We start from the raw sequence: 20,151 nt of genomic DNA, 5'->3' as shown, positions 1-20,151 counted from the left end.
TCCGACGACGTATTCCATATCCCTCCCTACCTTCCCCGCTGCAGAATTTCTTTTGCGATTGCAGCTTGCGTTCCGCAAGTCCTTGTGCGCCTGACTGGCAGAAAACTGGTGGCACACGTTCTGGGGGGAAAAACTACAACTGAGGCTATGGGCGTTGTGCGTCCTACTTATCACATCGGGTGACGTCGGCCATCGGAGGAGGTCCTCGGGGACGGCGCATCGACTTCATCGACGCAGACGCCGAAGATTTTCCGAAGCAGCACAGCTGTGGACATTACCTGCCATAGATATGGAATACGTTGTCGGACCATCCCATCGAAAGAACGTTACCAGGTAAGAAAGTAACTTGTTCATTTGAGGGATATTCAGTTACAGCATCAACACATAGGCCAGCAGTTGGCAGGTCAGTATAATGCACATCTGCAGGAAAGTCAGAGTTCCAGAGTACTTCTGAGCTAGCAAGTAAGTAACCAACTTTAGATTTGGTAGAAGTGTTCAAGGGCTTCGTAGAAGGCTCCCTGCATGCATTCCCTTGTTGGGCCTGGGAGACCGGCATGGGGGAAACCCCAATTACATGAATCGCCACCCTAGCCTCATAGGAGCGACACAAAGACTTTAGGTAAGTATTACCTCAAGCCACACAGTACCTCAGCAGTGAAGAAGAACTTGCAGATTGTGAGAATTTTCAAGAATGTGCTAATTCCCTTCACCTTAGAGACCCCCAGCAACTTTGCTAGATTTTGAGGACTTGATTTTTTTACCTGGAGAGAGTGTGAGCCTTTTTCCCACTCTCTCATGTATTTTGATATGTATTTTACCTCTTTTTTTGGTTATGGAGTCTAACCAACTCCATAGGCATCATCTTTTACAATTGTGTTCCAAAGCACCTTCAGTGCAGTGATGCAGGGAAGCCTTTCACGCTTTCCCAAGGTTTAAATACCTTCTCTTGGATGAACTAATGTTTCCCAGAGTAAGTAAAGTGAAATTAACTTTACTAGTCTTTTTAAATTCCTAGACCCAGCACACCATATCTTACAGTAGAGTGCTATAGGGTTATTTAGTTTCCCCTGTGTCTAGATACTCATGTAGCTGTCAAATGCTACCCTTTCCTCTTAGAATGGCTGGTGGCAGTGGCTTTACAACAAACTACCATGATTTTTCCCTACCGCAAACTATTCGTATCGCTGGTAACGTTAAATCGCGGGAGCCATGTTTTTCAAGATGGCGCCTAAGCCTCCTTTGTTAAAACAGGTCCTGGTCTTCTTTTTTCGCCATTTCTTTTTGGAAAGGTTGTTCTAGAGTGTTTCTCTGCGCGCAAACTAGGTTTGGTCTCTTTGTTCATTTGCCTTTGGCGGGCTTCAGGAGTGAAGAACGCCTCTGGCGCCTGAGTATCTGGGGTGGGCAGGAAGTGAGGGAGGTGTCCGAAACTACCTGTGCTTAGTGTCCTAGGAGACCCAAATGCACCCTGTGGTGATTGGCTAGCTGACTGTCCAGCAAGGAAAGCCACCCTGCTGGCTGAGTGACATCTAGGCTAGAAGGAATGGGAGAGAACTGAATAAAAGGAGTCTCTTGGCTTGAAAGGCAGAGTCGACCACTGGACGATAGAACCGAAGAAGAGCTTGAAGAGGAGACTGCTGAAACGCCTGGACCGTTGGTTTGCCCAGTGTAGCCCTGCTGCAGTGCCTGCTTGCTAAATTCTAATCAACAGAGAGGCCCCTACAAGGACGACTTCTCCCTTTGAGTTGGTGGGACCACCTTTGAGTTGGTGTGACCAATCAACTGAAACGCAAGCCACCTGGACACCTATCTCGGAGCTGGTTGTATTTTCCTCAGAGTGCTGCAGGAAACCATAGAACCAGGCAGAGGGACATCAGTTTGTGTGCTTAGATTACAGCCACCGAAATTTAAGTTTGCCAGTTGCGAGCCTTTGACTGGCTCAGTGCAGTGCAGGAGTCCCCAGACGTCCTCCCATCGTGTACCCGCGACTGAGGCCCAGCGAGATCTGCAGGAACTGCCAGGAACAGAAGTAATCAGCTGCCTCTTTTTCTTCATTTGTAAGTTACTGTAAACTAAGACTGAGAGTATTTGCACTCGCTGTGAAAGTGCTTCAAACTTTCGCAACTCACAGGTCTAATCCGCTTTTGACCTAACATGATTCTTTTTGCTACAAACTACTTCTGAGAACTTTTGTAGAGACTTTTCCGTTTACTTACCTGAACCGCTTTATCCTATCCAAGACTTTAGCCCATTGACTTTGGCCTAGCCTATTGAATTGAATTGACTCTTCTGGTGAACTCAAAATATTTGCACTGTCTAAGAATAATTGTAACCTTTCTTGTTCGAATAACCTTTTGCCTTTTACTCTTGAAAAATATTCTGAATGCCAACAGTGTAAGATATTGATGTCCCTAGCACCCTTGTCACTAAAGTCACTTGTGGGTGTAGTTTGTGTTTGTGGGCCATATTAATACGGTCTTGTCTACTTCAGAAACTTAGAGTGTACAGTATTGAAGTATTTTTGTGTATGATTATATAATTGCCTCCTTCTAATGAAATGTTGTATAACCTTCTGGTTAATAAATTAATAAGTAGTTAACCAAGAAACCTTGAGTGCAAGAGTCTATTTGAACACGTGATTGTAGACCTCTGTGTAACATCATTACTGCTCACATTTCCCCTCTTACGATGAGCCTGGCTGCTCAACACGCTACCAAAACTGTGTAGTACAGACTTATAGCAAAGGTTGGTTTGCTTACACCTGTAGTCCTAGTTGTGTGTAGTGTTCCCAAAGGGTACTGTATATAAACTTTGCCTAACACAGATGGACACCTTCACGATGCAGCAGTACGGGTCCCAGTATCTGGATTATTGGTTGTGGTGACGAAATAAAGGCAACTGGAGTGGATGGGAAATTGTAGCAGCAGTCAAGAGGAAAGGCTCCCAGCAGAGGATTTGGCTGTGCTTCTCTCGGCTCTGTAGATTTGGCACCATTTTCAAGTTCCAGATGAAGAACGGTTGTCTGATCGATTTGTCCTTTTACCTCGGTCCAGACTCTGTTGAGGGGACTTCAAGGAGTGGAATCTTGCTTCTGGAGGTCCAGCAGAAGTCCCCCGAAGTTACAGCGAGATTCATTCACAGGAAGACATTGCACAGCACTCCGCTTCGAGGTCCCGGGGTATTGCCGATTTGCAACCCAGGAAGGTCCCAGCTCGTCGTGGGTTGGCCCGAAGGTTTGATTGGTCCCACCAGTCCAACGGTCGGAGTAGTCTTTGGGACGAGACTGTTGCATGGAATAAGGGGTCAGCACTGGCAGCGGTTACACAGCAGGTATCTCCGGTCGCTTGAATCAGCTACAGGTGTCTTCTCTTCCTTCTCATGGGATTACAAAAGTATTTCCGCTGAAGACGAAAATCCAACCAGGACCTCCCCCTCCCAGAACGGCAGGAGGAAAATAAAGAAAGGACAATCGCACGACAAATGGCACAACAGAAAAAAATACAGCCACCATTCTAATGAATGGTGACCATTCTGTGCATTACCACAGCTGGGTTGGCCGTATTGGAGTACAAATCACACAAGTCGGTTGAACACGTCCACTGCCACCAGCCATAAAGGTATGCTGGTCACTGTAACAAATGTTACAGGAGCAGTGGAAAAGGTGATACAGTGGATCCCCTCAGCACTCCACATAAGGTGGGGTGTGCTGATCTCACAATATAAAATGTAGAAAGCGTACAAAATATCATCTCTAGCCTTGAGAACGTGTTCTGCAAGGTAAGTAGAAAGCCTAACTGGCCCAATGTTAAGGTGGGATTTCCCTACCTGAACAAAACTAAGGAAAGTCTGTCAGAGTTCAACTCGAGTCTGTCTGTCCCCCAAACCTATCCTTGCCCTCACAACGGATGCTAAATAGTATATAGGGGTGTCAATAATAAAAGAAATGGTGAACAACACATAGTTCCGAGCTTCTTCCAGCTCTTAGCTCCCTCTTTAGCTCCCCTTCCCTAAGTTCATAACAGTTCCACAACTTGTCTGGCTTCCCTTCCCCATGTTCCAGGCAACATAGTTCAAAAGAAAAAGGGTCTTGAAGCTCCGTTCTCAAGACGGCATTTGTAGTTCATCAATTCTCAGGGTTCCCTTCCCCCAAGATTTTAACGCAGCAACTGATATTTGTTTTAGTCTTTCGAAATTCAACGGAAGCCTAGGTCCACTTGATCCTCCTTCTGGTTCGCCTTACCAGTTCACTCAGTGCTTCTTGGTGTATTTCAGTGTCTTTCACAATTTAGGGATCACTGGTCTATGCGCAGTTATCGAACCATACGGTCCACCCATCACAGGTTGCGCAACCAGGAACCCTTGGATCTCCAACACCCACAGGTTCTTCCGTACTTGTCCCTTTGTACAGATTTGCATTCACTTAGCTTTTCTTTGTCGGCCTCTTGGCTCTATGTGCAGTTTCACACACTCCTGGCTTCTCCTGGTTAGCCTCTTACCTAAGCCATAACGTGTCTCACACTTCTCACCAGTCTTTGGCCTTGCCGCACTGTATTCATTCATAAAGTTCACTTTGTGGTGGTCTTTCATGCCTCCTCTTTCTTTTGCATTCTTTCACACTTACGCTCTTTTCTGTATGTTGCTTTCAAAATGGGCACTTTCCCTTTTGGCTTTCATCCGCTATTAGCTTTGCCCATAAAGTGTTATTCAGTTCTGTATTGAATAAGCTTACTTTAGCTTGGTTTCAAGTTTTCATTCGGTTCGATATTCAATGTACGTAATTCAGCTATTTCAGTTTCATTCAGTTCGGTATTCAATTAGCTTTTTTTCAAGTTTTTATTCATTTCGGGATTCAATATCACTCCTATGGCACTTAATTGCCTGTGCTTAGCCCTCTAGGAACGCCCCAATGTTAAGTGACTTTCCCCGACGCTCACTGGTCCTCTGCGTTTCTCTACTGATTGTGGCTTTGCTTCTTACTTTCTGCTTCTCAGGTTGGCGGGCCGGCCTCTGCGAGCCCTGCTTGCTATCCGCATGCTGTCCTCCATACGCTGGCGGCTCCGCTACCTTGGCACGGTCACGGACAGTGTCCTTTCTTCTTTCTTCCTCACTCGCAGCTACGGGTGCTCTCTCCAACACAGAGGCTCCAACACTTCTGTCAGCTTCTCCGCTCACCCTGCTGTCACAACCTCCACTTCTGAGAGACGGGGTAAGATCCAAACGAGACGACTTTCACCCTTGGACTGGTGTGCCGAACCCGTCCCCTAACAAACTGCATTTTGCACCTGTTAGGCAAGATTGTATGCAGTACCCTATGCGGGACTGCACGAGCCTTGTCCTCTTGGCAATAGTTAACCCAGCCTTTGGTAGAAGTATGTACTACACAAGTTGGTAGAGTGACTGAGCAGCCAGGCTTATCTCAACAGGGGTCAATGTGAGCTGTACGGTTGTTAGTTTCATAATGACAGTTATTCAAATAAACACACACAAGGTTTCCTGATAAAACAATTATTAATTTATTTAACCGTCAGTTGAATAAGCCTTCTTTAGAAAGGAGCAAAACCTGTAACACTTAAAACATATACTTCAAAACACACTTAGTTTCTCTAATCAGATGATACCCATTGGGGATGGCACACACACTAAATAGCTAGGACACTGTGGACATCGACTTATCACTGGTACATTTAGAGCAGTACCGAGTTTTGTGTAAAAGGTTAGATATGGGAATAAAACAAAGGTTAACAAATAATTCATCACTGGTTAAGTACTTTTTGAACCCTCCAATGCAAAGTTAATGAACCCTTTCCTGGGGGGAAAGGCAAAAGCACAAAGTCAGAGGTAAGAAGAGTCTCTCAGGGATCCTGGACAGCCAATGTTAGTTGAGCAAAGTCTAGGGGAGCTGGAGATCTTCTTGCAGGTTAGTAAAAGTCTTGCACAATGTTTTTAGAAAAGTTTGTATAAATGAAATCACTTAAGGGCCACAAGCTGGGAGGCTTGTGAGGGGGCAAAGCTGCAAGCAACTCTGCAAGGGGAACCAGGACAAGTCTCAACTGAGGGCTAGCAAGCTTACACGACAAGAGGCAAGTCCTTAGTTTTAGTTCCTTTGGTTAGGAGAAAAACTGCTTCCAGCTGGCTTCTGTTGCTGTGTAGGTCTGCAGATCCTGTGTTCCTGGGCCTCAGTCCTGGGGATAAGAGGTAGGAAGTCTGGGGACTCCTGCACTACGAATGGAAGGTTGGCAGCAGCAATGAGCAAACTCCAGATCAGCAGTACTTTGCGGTTTCAGCTCCTCCCGTCTCACACAAACAGCACCACCGCGGTTCTCGGATACCACTATAGACACTCCTCGCATCTGGGGTCCAGCACTCTGTTGAAGTGGTTCAGGCTTGGTCCGTCCTGCTTCAAGGGAGTCCGAAGGATCTTCCTGATGCTCGGGTCCAAACTTAGACACTCGATTCTGGTGTTCCTCCGCATGGCACTTCGGTTCCGGCAGCAGCAATGGAAGTACAGCCAGCTCAGAGAGGATTTCCAGATGAGCTTGTCTTGGGGTTGATTGGTCCCATCAACCCAAAGGGAGAAGTCGTCCTTTGCAGGCCTTCTCTAGTCGAGGCGAATTCGGAGCTTCATCACAGGAGCAGGGCTTCACAGGGCAAACCAACGGTGCAGGAGTTGCAGCAGGCGTCTCTTCCAAGAAGTTCTTCGGATTCCTTCATATTCCAGCCTAGCTATCAATCACACATTTGGTTGGCTGTCCTTCAAGGACAGCCAACCCGCCAATCACCTTTGGGTGCATACCTGTAACCAAGGGGATTAAGCACAGGGAGTTTTGGGCACCTCCCTCACTTCCTACCCCTGACAGACACGCTGGAGCCAGAAGCGGGCTTCACCCATGAATCCCGCCAAAGACATAATGAACAAAGGGGCCAAACCTGGTTTTGCATGCAGAGTAAATCTCAAGAAGGACCTTTACAACAAGAAACGGCAAAAAAACAAGACCGGGGCCATTTTGACAAAATGGGCAACCATGGGTGCCTTACTGCAGCTGCGATTGCAGCCCATGGTAAAAACACACAATGGTAGTAAAAAGTAAACCACTACCAGCCATTAATTGTAGAAAGTGTAACATAAAATGTTGCATGAGAAACTAGACAAAGGGGATACTAAGAAATCCCTCAGCACCCTATGGTAAGACGGTGTGTGCTGGGTTTAGAAAGTTACAAAATGTAAGTAAAGTCAATTTCACTTCACTGCTCTTGGATACAGTCGTTTCACCAAGAGAAGGTATTTAAACCTTGGGGAAATCTAAGACTTCAATGTGCCACTGCACTGAAGTTGCTTTGTGACAATGCAAAGATGATACCTCTGGAGTTTGTCAGACTCCAAAGTCAAAAGAAACAGAGGACAAATCACAGAAAAATACACGTGTGGGAAAAGGGTCGCACTCTCTCCAGGTCCTAGAGTCCAGCAAAAAAATTGGGGGTCTCTAAGGTAGAAGGGAATTAGCACATTTCTGAGAATTCTCACTAACCGCACACTCCCTGGAAGAGCTGTGACCTCCGTGGCTTGCAATTCACCAATACCTGGGGTCCTGTACCATTGTGTTGTCCATCGTCGCCCACCTGCAACTTTGTGGGCATCTTTCTTGACCTGCAAAGACTCGATCCATCTCCCCAAAGTCCCCTCACACGAGACGAGGATTGAGAAAAAGAGAACCTACCGTTGTGCAATCCATCCCTCCTCCGAGCCTGAAAAGGCACCAACAAAGATCTGTTGCTGGGCGTCAGTCTGCGCGAGAGCGGTTGCCAGTTCCACCGAAGTCCCCTTCTTCTGTTGCCAAGACCGAGAAGCCTGTGATCGGGCCTGCTGTCACCTCTCCATTGGAACCGTCCTGCATCAACGAGTTCTTCATCTTAAGGTACTGCCCTTCTGTTAGAGAGAATTCTCAGAAATGTGCCAATTGCCCCCAGCTCTTTCTGCTGGATGCTAGGACTTTTAATTTCTGACTTATTTATTTCTAACCTGGAGAGAGCGAGACCTTTTTCCCCACACTTTTTCTGTGATTTGTCCTCCGTTTCATTTGACTTTGGAGTCTGACAAACTCCAGAGGTATCATCTTTGCATTGTCACACAGCACCTTCAGTGCAGTGGCGCAGGTAAGTCTCTTAGATTTCCCCAAGGTTTAAATACCTTCTCTTGGTGAACCTACTCTTTCCAAGAGCAGAAAAGTGAAATTGATTTTACTTGCGTTTTGTAACTTTCTAGACCCAGCACACGCTATCTTACCATAGGCTGCTCGAGGGGTTACTTAGTATCCCCTTTGTCTAGTTTCTCATGTAACATTTTTGTTACCCTTTCTACAATTAATTGCCATTGTGTGTTTTTACCACGGGCTGCAATCGCAGCTACAGTAAGACACTCATCGATGCCCATTTTGTCAAAATGGGACGGTCTTGTTTTTTCACCGTTTCTTGTTGGAAAGGTCCTTCTTGAGATTTACTCTGCGCGCCAAACCAGGTTTGGTCCCTTTGTTCATTTTGTCTTTGGCGGGATTCATGAGTGAAGGCCGCCTGTGGCTCCAACATGTTGGGCAGGAAGTGAGGGAGGTGCCAGAAAAACCCTGTGCTTAATCCCCTTGGTTACAGAAATGCACCCAAAGATTTATGGCAATCTGGCTGTCTTTGGAGGACAGCCACCCTGCTGTGCGATTAACAGCTAGGCTGGAATGAATGGGAGAAGCCTGCATAAAAGGCAAGGCTTTTTGGCTTGGAAGGAGAGTAGACCACTGGACGAAGGAATCCGAATAAGAGCTTGGGAGAGACACTTGCTGCAACTCCTGGACCGTTGGTTTGCCTGGTGAAGCCCTTCTGCTGGGCTGAAGATCCGAATTCGCCTTGACTAGAGAAGCCCTGCAAAGGACGACTTCTCTCCTTGTGTTGGTGGCACCAGTCGATCCCAAGACGAGCTCATCTGGAAATCCTCTCGGAGCTGGCTGTACTTCCATTGCTGCTGCAGGAACAGAAGTGCCAGGGAGAAGAGCACCAGAATCGAGAGTGTCTGTAAGTTCGGACCCGAGCCTCAGGAAGGTCCTTTCGGACTCCCTTCAATCAGGACTGACCAATCTTGAGCCACCTCAACAGAGTGCTGGACCCCAGATGCAACGAAAGTCTTAAGTGGTATCCAAGAGACCGCAGTGGTGCTATTTGCTATAGACACGGAGCTGAAACCGCAAAGTGCAGTTGAATTGATGTTTGCCCATTGCTGCCGCCGACCTTCCCGTTGCAGTGCAGGAGTCCCCAGACGTCGTCCCTCTTGTCCCCACGACTGAGGCCCAGGAACAAAAGGTTCTGCAGAGCTGTACAGGAACAGAAGTCAGCTGGACCCTTCTCCAGCATGGGATCTGGCATGGATTCACATGCTCATGAATATTCCCCGTCGTCAGGCTGAGAATCTCCAGTAAAGAAAAATTCTGTTTCAGTTTCATTTCTAACTGTCTTTCTTCTAACAACCAATCACTGAGCTCTGGGTCATACTGCCCCCAGCCAATGACTGCCCTCTACCTAAGCCCCTCCTCTGGCAGCCATCTTTGGATTTTTACTGCACGTTTAAGTGTTGGGAGTCCGTGTTTAGCTCTTGAGTTTTTACTGGGTTTTGTTCGCTTTTTGGAAGCGTTTATTCATTTTTCGGTCAATCGAGCCTTGTACTCCATCAATCAACCTTCCTATTAACGGGTACCCGTTTTTCAGATACTTCAGTGCCCCTCAAGTGTGAATTTCATTGTATTTCTTCGTGGAGGCTTCCAGAAGCAGCTTCAGGCCTAAGCCGCGTGGACCATGTCGGAGGAGGAGGATTCGGCTCCCCTGTTCATACTCTGCTCTGACTGCGGCTTGCGGAATGTCTTCTCAGACGACAGGCATTCCCAGTGCCTGTACTGCCTGTACCCAATGCACGTCGAGGAAGACTGCCTTTTTCCAGGAGATGGTGCTCCGCACGCTGAAGGATCGGCATAGGCGGCTGAAGGAGTGGCTGCAGGCCAAGGCCTCTGCTCTGGTGGGACCCAGCAGCATGCCGCCTCTGGTTCCAAGAAAGCTGAGCAGGCTTCTAAGACCTTTTGAGGGTGCCCCACCCACAGGGTTTCAACAGAATACTAAGCAGTGTGTGTCCCCTGCCACCTGGAGCGCTGTTGCGACTGGTTCCTCGGTGGCCAGGGCGAGTACGGCATATCCGGCGACTTCAATCACCAGTCAATGCTCATGATCTTCATCCAAGAGGAAGTCCGACCATCCGGGCAAACTCGAGGAGAAGCCCAAGACCGACCTGCTGGAGAAGGCCAAGCAGGATCGGGACACTGACCCTCCCCTTAAGGAGAAGGCTGTGTCGACCAAGGTCATGCCATCCGGGCAAACTCAAGGAGAAGCCCAAGACCGACCTGCTGGAGAAAGCCAAGCGGGATCGGGACACTGACCCTCCCCTTAAGGAGAAGGCTGTGTCGACCAAGGTCATGTAGGACAAGGGACCGGTTCTGGCCGTGAAGGCCCAGGTACATCCGACGAAGGCCCAGCCGTCCATCGAAGGGATGTGGTGGTGTCCCTCACGAAGGCCACTGTGGCGGACCTGCAGGACGCACCCCCGAAGACAAGTGTTCCTCCCGGGCAGTAGGGAGTCCTCTTTTCTGCCCATAGAGAAGACCCTGGAGGAGATGATGCCAGTCATTTCCCTGAAACCGTCGCCTCTGGTCGCATAGAAAGGCAGGGCGGGGGTCCTCCAGGGAACTGACATCTCCTCAGAGGAGGAGCTCACCTGCCTCCAGACCGTCCAGGAGGGGGAGAATGTCAGGAGCAGGCCTTACGACAAGGGTTCAGACGAGGGTGACGAAGGCGACGAAGAAGATACCGTCAAGGAAGGTGATGCCCAGCCTACGCCCCAGGTACGGGTCCTACCTCCACCTCAGTTGCCACCTCCGCCTCAGCAGCCACCTGGAGACATCTCAGTGGACATTCTCTCGGCTCTGCATACTCTGGTCTCCGAGGATGCCTCTTAGACCGATGGCCCCGCCCGTGGCACTGGTGACTGGGGAGCCACCGGCCAAGAAGAGGAAGGTACACCCTACACCTCCTTGCAACCCTCTCCCCCTCCAAGGGATGAGACGGACACGGCGACGATGGGCATGGACGATGGCGGGTTGGGGGACCTCTCGTCTCCACCTCGAGGAGGAGGTATTCCTTCTACGGCCCCAGAGGAGAGGGACCGCTATGAGTAGAAGTACAGGGTGCGTACTCTGCGCCCAAGTGCTTGCTGACTCAAGCGTCGTTGGGACTCTGTGGTGTCAGCAGCAGGCAGGAAGAAGTCTTCTGGCACCTCTTCATCAGCGGCCTCCACCCCTCCGGACAGTGAGGGGAAGAAGTTAGATGCCATGAGACGACGAGTTATCTCCTCTACGTCGACTACCATCAAGGCCTTGAACGCTCTCGCAATTGTGTCACGCTACGACCGGGCGCTGTGGTTCAAGATCTCTCCCATCCTGGTCTTCCTCCCAGACGACAAGAGGCCAGAAGCATTGGAGATTCTGCAGGAAGGCGAAGTGGCATCGGATCACGCTATTACTATGGCCACAGATATTGCCGACTCAGGATTCCGCCAGATGGGCAACATCGTTTCCCTTCGTTGCGGGGGCTGGCTTAGGGCCACTCATTTTCACCAGGATGTACAGTCAGGGGTGTTGGACATGTCCCCTCAAGCCATCAAGACTGACACAAACGGCTCGTGCTCTGGACAATCTTCGACAGCGACGGCCATTCTTTCTGCCCTCAGGCAGCAAGTCCTAAGCATCATCCAAAAGTTTTGGCGGGGGCTCCTCTTCTTACCGCCAACCCTCCTGCTCTTCAGCCCAGGAAACAAACATGTAACCGTGCCAAGGCATTCGGAAGACGACGTCATTGCCAGGGTCCCCAAGGCGGCCCTTCGACGTCCAAGCAGGATTGAACTGGCTACAGCGTCGGGCCCACACCCGTGCACCCCGGTTGGAGGCCGGCTGGTGAACTTCGACAGCGTGTGGAAGACCATCTTCACGGACCGATGGGTGCTGGATGCACTCGCCCACGGACACACCCCAGAATTTCAACAGAAGTGTCCACCAATACCACCAGTGGCCCGGCATGAAAACCACGTCCCTCAGCTGCTGCTGGATGTGCAGCCCATGATAGAGCTCGTCCCAAAGCGACTCCGGGGCTCCCGAGTGTATTGGAGGTACTTACTCATGAGGAAGAAGAACGGAGGCTGGAGGCCCATCCTCAACCTCCGTCGACTAAACCAGTAAATCAACTCCCAAAAGTTCCAGATGGTCACTCTTCAGCACATGCTCGAACAGTTAGAAGAGGGAGACATTTGTCGTTGCTGGATTTGGAGGATGCATACTTCCACATCCCCATTGACGAGGGGCACCACATGTTCCTGCGCTTTGTGGTCCAGTGGACGCACTACCAATTCAAGCCCCTCCCCTTCAGATTGAAGTCTGCGCCAAGGGTTTTCACCAAGTGCCTGGTTCCGGTGGTGACGCAGCTGCGACTGCAGGGGATCCACGTCTACCCTTATCTAAACGACTGGTTCATCCGGACTAGTTCAAAGGACATCGCAGTTGATCACATGGCGAGGACCGTTCACCTACTGACTGAGCTGGAGTTCTCAGTGAACTATGCAAAGTCCTGCTTGACTCCATTGCAGGACGCACTGTTTCTGGGAACCCGACTCAACACAGTGTCGTGCCTGGCATCTCCGTCGGAGGAGAGGATAGTGGCCATCTTGGGCAAGGTGCAACGGCTGTTGGCACTGAAGGTCTCCACGGTGAAGACCATCAAGTCTCTACTCTGCATGATGTCGTGCATCCACCTCATCCAACTATGCAGGCTACGGATGCGCCTACTACAGGAGTTCCTCGACGACCGGTGGATATAGGTGTCGGGAAGCTTCCAGGACAAGATCACTCGACGAGCGCTTCCATCGAGAGATAAGGTGGTGGGGGGTTCGCGCACATCTGTCCGGAGGCGTGGATTTCCAGACCCCACCGCACCAGGAGTCTGTCACGACGGATGCCTCCTTGGAGGGATGTGATTCTCACACCGGAAGTCTACACGCAAGAGGCCTTTGGCTGCCGGAGGAAAAAACGTTGCGCATCAAAGTACTGGAGCTGCGGGCAGTGTTTTGGGCCCTCAAGTCTTTCCTTCTGTCTGTCAAGGGCAAGGTGGTGCGTGTCTTCAGACAGTATCACCATGATGTTTTATATCAGGAAGCAGATGGGGCAATCCCCAGATCAATCTATTTGCAACAGCGACGAACACCAAGTGCCAGAGGTTTGCCAGCAGGTTTCCCCAGCCGGGGAGCATGGTGGGCACATTCTCATTCCCCAGGGACGCCCTGTTTTTGTATATGTTCCATGCTGGTGTTTACGTATATACAAAGATCTTCAGCTCCCCTAGACTATGCTCAACTAACATTGGCTGTCCTGGCTCCCTGAGACTCTTCTTGCCTCTGACTTTGAACCCTTTCCTGGGGGAAGAGCAAAAGCACATTTACTTTGCTTTGGAGGGTTCAAAAAGTACTTACCAGTTATCTAACCTTTGCACCAAACTCAGTATTGCTCTAAATGTACCGTTGATAAATCAATGTCCACAGTGTCCTAGCTATTTAAGTCACCTGAGGGTGTAGGAAGTGTCTGTGTGCCATCCCCAATGGGTATCATCTGATTTAGAGAAACGGTGTGTTTTGTAGCATACTATAAGTCTTGCATGTTTTTGCTCCCTTCTGAAGAAGGCTTATATAACTGACTGTTAAATTAATAATTTTTTTAATCAAGAAACCTTGTGTATAAGTGTTTTACTGAATAACAGTCACTGTAAAACTGTGTTACAACCTTACAGCTCACATTGACCCCTCTTGAGATAAGCCTGGCTGCTCAGCCACGCTACCAACCTGTGTAGTACAGTCTTATGCGAAAGGTTGGGTTCCCTATTGCCAGGAAGACAAGGTTGCTGTAGTCACCCAAAGGGTACTGCACACAATCTTGCATAACACCTGCTCCCAGTAAAACTTAGCTGGAGCTTAGCTTGCTGATCCTGTGTTCCTGGGGGCCTGTATATGGCCTGATCGCTCACCCCTCTAGGGCTCCCATAGGGATACATTGGGGTGGACAACCCATTGTACTCTCTCCTGCCTTAGGACACTGGTCCTTGAGGCAACTTGATGAGAAATCCCCTAAACTTCCTTGACTTGAGAAACCTAACTTTACATACCTGCACCCGGAAGAGATCCTGTTGAAATCTACCACCTTTGAACCGTGAACACTCTTTTATGCGTAACTCCTAACCTTGGGTGTCCTAGGCCCCCTCTGAACAAAGTTCTAAAGTTAACATAACTTTGAAAAGTTTGCATGTTTTAGATGGTTTTTTACAAAGAGATTGGGTACTGTATAAGTAATTCTGAAAGTTACTACACCTATGGTCTTTGAAATTGTGTTCTACATGCGTTACTGTGTTGTAGTTCTTAGACCGTGCAAATATTTTAGTGTGCCTTATTTTATATATTAAATGACTTATTTTTATATGACTGAGTGTATTCATGTTTTCTTGAATAAGTGTATGCTTGGAGTTCTTTGTACCTTCCTACAGGGCCCCCCTTCCCGCCGCTTCCTTCACCAAGGCTGGCTGTTCGGTCGTTCTACCAAACCTTTGTGTGGTTTAGGACAAAAACTAATAGTTGGAACTAAAGTGGGCTTTTCGAAGTTCTGTCACAAACAGTAACTTGTGTAAAACTCCCTAACACATTGAAAAAAGCTAGGTATTGGAGTTGGTTTTGGTAAGAGTAAGGTACATTTTATTTAATGAAAATGGGTGGCTGTAAGAAGTTAGTGAACACAATTGGCACTTTAGAAGTTAAGCACAATATCTAGGAACATGGTGAACATTCAAATTCATAATGTCCACAGTTGAAAAGTGTGTACAACATCAATTAGTTGCCAAGTACAATAAGGACATTAATTGACCATGCCAAGTATGCATAACCGTGAAAGAACAATCAAAATAGGATTTGAAAAAAAGACCATGATGAATAGATGTACACAATTTAAAGGCAAGTATGTTTCGCATCTTTTTTTATAAGTGGTACTTTGTTTGCTGTGTCATTTTCAGTGTTGGCCATGATCCCACTGCCCTGTGATGAAAGGGCTCAATGTGATCAATATTTGGAACATACGTAAGATTGAATTATGTGAAAATAATAGCTTAGTTGGACACAATAAAAAAGAAATAACCACTCAATTCTCATAAAACATTAAACTGTGATTGAATGGTTACTTCTATCAAGATAAACAGCAGTTTATGGTGGCTTTGTAGAGATGAATAATGTCTTGAAACATACTAAGGGCAAAGCAGAAATCACAAACAAGGGTTGATGCCTTTAAAATAGCAGAGTCTCATTAGCATATGAACATGCTATAGTTCCAGGTCTCTAAATCAAACCTAAGGTGACTTTGGAAAATTCAGTCTTGCCCAGATGTCTATTGGACCTTGCCAATGCAGAGGAGGATGCTTGGCTATCTGTTTTTGAAAGGAGGACAAATGGTGCAAGTAACGGTTGCAGATGGCAGCAGATGCTTTCCTCATGCATGCCATCATGACCCTGTCATTGTTTGTGAGATTACATCTGCATCTCCTTGTGATGTTCCTACTTCATCTTTCTGTACATACACCTTTGCAGACTGCTGATGCTTGATCCTTCAAAGCTACTATTCTTGGTCCCTTTATCTGCCTCATGTTGACTTTATTTGTGCTTCTTTATCTCTAATTTACATTTTGTTTCTGAGCTTTTGTGAGGGTGTGCGTCATTACTTGTGCTCTCCTACATCTTTTGAAGCACCGGCTATATTGCAATAATTATATGCAACATTCTTCTGTGAAGTGGAACACAAGTTAAAAAATGATCTACTTGACCTACTATTTTTCTTCTACTTTCCTAATTTTCCTTAGAGTTATCCCATGCATTCTGGAGAGGTGAATGGTGGACTTCCCTCTGTTTCTGGATTTAGTTCAGCATCTACCCCATATGGAGTTTCCAGTCACACGCCACCCATCAGTGGGGGGGAAAGCATAATAGGTATGTATAGATATGCATGCACCATATCCGCACCATATTGAGGATCCGGAGAAGCAAGAAAGAAATGTGCATCTGGTCACTGAACTTGCTTAATAATTGTCTGTTTTGATTTTCAAAAGTGTTGTTACAAGAGCATTACACCCTTGTGGGAGCATGCTTAAATTAAAGAGAACAAAGACTACGATGGTGGGAAGGGGCTGCTGCTACAATCAGGTGAAGATGGGATTCCACATGTTTGAATATTACTTGTTTAGCCTGCTGCTGCAAAGTCTTCAGTTTGGTTTTAGCCCACTTTTCAGTAATACTGTTGGCCAATTTCATTTTCATAATACCTTTATTTTATTTATTGGGCATTTGTATGGCGCCTATACACAAGTGTTTCCAGGTGCACATTTAAAGCGGGACTGGCAGAGGCTAAATTGGTGGCACAAGACATCATGGAGACCACCGTGGCCCACATTGACACCTCAAGCAGGACCATATGCATCGCCACGGGCATGAGATCGACTGCCTGGCTTCGGGCTACTAAATTCAACCCCGGCGTCCAGGAACCATATTGGACCTTCCATTCGAGGGTGGGGACCTCTTTCACTCCACCACTGATGGGAGCTAGATAAAAAGAAACAAACAGTTCCCAAACTGCAAAGTCTTTATCCATATGAAGGCCACGCCCAAGGCATACGCTCAGTCGCATCACTGCGCTGATAAGGGACGGGCTTTCGGTGGATTCCGGGGCTTCCAAGAACGGAAGTCTAGGCAGCCTTACCCTTCTCTGAGTCAGCACCGGCGCAAACACAAAAAAAAGGGGGGGGCTTCTTTCCGTCCCCCTCCTCAGCAACAGCCTCAGATGGAATAAAGGCATGACCCGCCCCTTCGGGGTCCACGTGTCTCCGGTAGGGGGCAGGCTTGCTCTTCACGCACAGTTTTGGCATCAGAGGTTCGCAGACCCCTGAATCCAATCTGTAGTATCCATGGGGTACTGTCTACCGATTCCTCCCCTCCCCTCCGTCAGATTGGGAAAGCAACACTGTTGGCAGAAATTTGGTCGCTCGCCGAGAGCCAGGCAGTGGAAGAAGTCCCAGCCTCCCAGCGACGTTTGGGCTTCTACTCGAGGATTTCTGCAATTTAAAAGAAGAACCAGGCTGGCCTGAGAGTTGTTGGACCTCTCCACCCTCAACCTCTCCCTCCCTCTTCATAAATTCATACCGGAGACACTGTGCAGGGTAGACTGGATGTGCTCCCTGGATCTTAAGGACGCTTATCTACACGTCCCTATTTGGCAGCCTCATCGATCCTTTCTGCGCTTCGGGATCATGGGCTGCCATTTTTCCGATACAAGGGTCTACCCTTTGGCCTCAACTCAGTCCCCAGGGGATTTACCAGACTAATGAATGCAGTGGCGGTCCTCAACAGGGCCACCACGTCTACCCATACCTGGACGACTGGCTCGTCAGGGCGAGATCTCCGGAAGCAGTGCATCACACTTCCTCCGCTCTTATGACCACTCTCATCAAGCTGGGATTCTCTATCCACCTTCTAGAAGTCTCAGCTGCAGCCTAGTCGGAGCCTGACCTTTCTGGGCCTCATATGGGACACAAGCTCTGACCGATTTTTTTTCTCTTGGGAGGACAAGATCATGGCCATCAAGTGGGCCAGAAGTCACTTCCTACGCCGAGAGGTGAACTGGACCGGGTGATACCAGCATCTACTGGGGGATCATGGTAGCGGTCCTACTGGCCGTCCCCCACACGAGACTCGAGAGGAGATTACAGCTGCACTTCGCAGCCTCATGGATCAGGAGCGGGGCTCCCAAGCGGAGCTTCTCAGCATTCCTCCTTCTTTCCTCCCAGACCTCACCTGGTGGTCCAGGGACTGCAGCCTGCGGACTGGCAGGCCATTCTGGCAGGCACCCCTTCAAGTCACCATCGCCACGGATTCCTCCCTGGAAGGTTGGGGGGTGACGCTGGACAACCACAGTGTCCATGGAGTCTGGTCCCTACAGGAGCAGGAATCTCATATCAACTGGCTGGAGTTGAAAGCGATCGGGCTAGCGCTCAAGCCTTTCCTCCCACTCATTGGGGGCAAGGCGGTCCCTCATCCAGATGGACAACTCCACAAGCATATATTATGTCAACAAGCAGGGTGGCACCAGGTCCCCTCCGCTGTGCAGTCTAGCAGTCAGCATGTGGGAGTGGGCCCGGGAGAACAACATCTACCTGATTGCAATCCACCTCCCGGGGGTGTCCAACCTGGAAGTGGACAGGCTCAGCAGACTGAGAGCAGACAATTGTGAATGGCAATTTAACTATCAGATCCTGCTCAGGGTCTTCAGCATATGGGGGCATCCTCAGGTGGACCTCTTTGCCTCCTAGTCCAACAGGAAGTGCCAGCAGTTTGCGTCCTGGCAGAGCGAAGGCCCCGGCTCCCTGGGCGACGCATTCCAGATAGAGTGGAATGGCATGACAGCTTATGCAATCCCTCCCACACCCCTGATCCACAGGTCGATCTGCAATATAAGGGAATCGTGTCACCTTTGCATCATTCTGATAGCTCTGTGGTGGCCGGCAATACAGTGGTTCTCGGAGCTCCTCAGCCTCTTGGACCGGCTACCCATTCACCTGCTGCTGGGCCCAGCTCACCACCTTTCGCAGCAGGGGGGACAGACTCCACCCCGCTCCACAGAAATTAACCCTCACAGCGTGGTTCCTGAACAGGTCATATGAGCCTGTCTCAGGCTAACCTGGACATCATTCAGGGCGCTAGAAGGACCACCAGCAACTCCACCGGCGACAACCTCGAAGAAAACGAGGCGGCACTCTAAGCCTCCGCTCCAACTGCCCCAGGGACAAGGGGACGGACATGACTGCGACAGACAGTGGATTCTCTCCACCACGAAGGGCTTCTCCGCCGGAGGAAGTGGGATCTTTCCACTCCATGATCGCCCGTGCACCGGAACTTTTTCAGCTCAACCCGAGGAGAAAAAAAGGAAGGCTTCCTGTACCAACGCCGGGAGGCGAAAATTAAGACCATTCTGTCGGTACCACTCCTGGCAGACGTCTGGGATGAGGGGCTGGCATTTCTGAAGAACCCCCTCCTTGGCCCTGGCGGAGAGGGACTGACTGTAGAAGAAATATGGAGTGCTGGAGTCTGCGCCCAAATGTCTGCGGTCACAACCGTTGCTGGACTCTGTGGTCTTGGCGGTGGCTAGGAAGAATTCGTCCAACCCGTCATTGTTCCCCCGGACAGCAAGGGGAAGAAATTGGATGCCATGGGATGGAAAGTCATTTACACGGCATCCTGGCCGGGTATGACTGGGAGCTATGGTACAAGATGGCTCCGATCCTGGATTTCCTCCCCGAGGACAAGCGTGTAGAGGCAATGGAGATTCTTCAGGAAGGTGAGGTTGTGTCGGACCATGCCATCACTGTGATCCTGGACATTATGGACACTGTTTCCGCCAGTTGGGAAACAGGGTTTGCCAACTTCAGACAAGAGGTCCAGACGAGGGTCCTGGACATGCTGTGCAACAGAATCTTTACGGCAAGGCAGTCGACCTCGGGAGGTAAGTCCAGGACATCTTCGAGTTTCTGCAGTGGATCGTCCCCTTACCGCCAACCATCCCGTTCCAGGAACCAAGAAGCCTACAAGTGTTATTCCAAGGCTTTTGGAGGTGGCCCCTGCCATCGTTGAGTCTCTCAGGGCAGAGTGCCGGCTTCCAAGCAGTACTGAACTGGCCAAAGCGTTGCGCCCCCACCCATGCACCTGGTGGGAGGCCGGCTGTCGTACTTCATCAGCCTGTGGGAAAACCTCTCCACCGATCGATGTGTGCTGGATGCTCTCCCCCACGGACACACTATGGAGTTTCAGCAGAAGTGTCAGCGAATACCACCTGTGACCCCGCAAGAACACATCACTCAGTTGCTGCTGGAGGTTTGGACCATGTTAAAAAAAAAAGAAGAAAAAAAGCCGATGGAGCTGGTTCCGAAGCATCTGGAGGCCCATTTTGGACCTGCGAC

General features: G+C 49.2%; 1 protein-coding gene across 2 annotated transcripts in view; it reads left to right on the top strand.

The window, feature by feature from the left end:
* The window catches only part of TCF3 (transcription factor 3), a 1,342,799-nt gene that overhangs the window by 1,002,717 nt on the left and 319,931 nt on the right, over positions 1-20,151 (top strand). For both annotated transcript variants that reach the window (XM_069649483.1, XM_069649484.1), the window contains exon 11: positions 16,009-16,135. In XM_069649483.1, coding sequence (XP_069505584.1) covers positions 16,009-16,135 — 127 coding nt within the window. The remainder of the gene's footprint in view (positions 1-16,008; positions 16,136-20,151) is intronic.

This window comes from Ambystoma mexicanum, chromosome 1p (assembly GCF_040938575.1).
Source record: "Ambystoma mexicanum isolate Mex_15411 chromosome 1p, UKY_AmexF1_1, whole genome shotgun sequence".
NCBI classification, from domain to species: domain Eukaryota; kingdom Metazoa; phylum Chordata; class Amphibia; order Caudata; family Ambystomatidae; genus Ambystoma; species Ambystoma mexicanum.
This window is presented reverse-complemented; position numbering and strand designations above follow the sequence as displayed.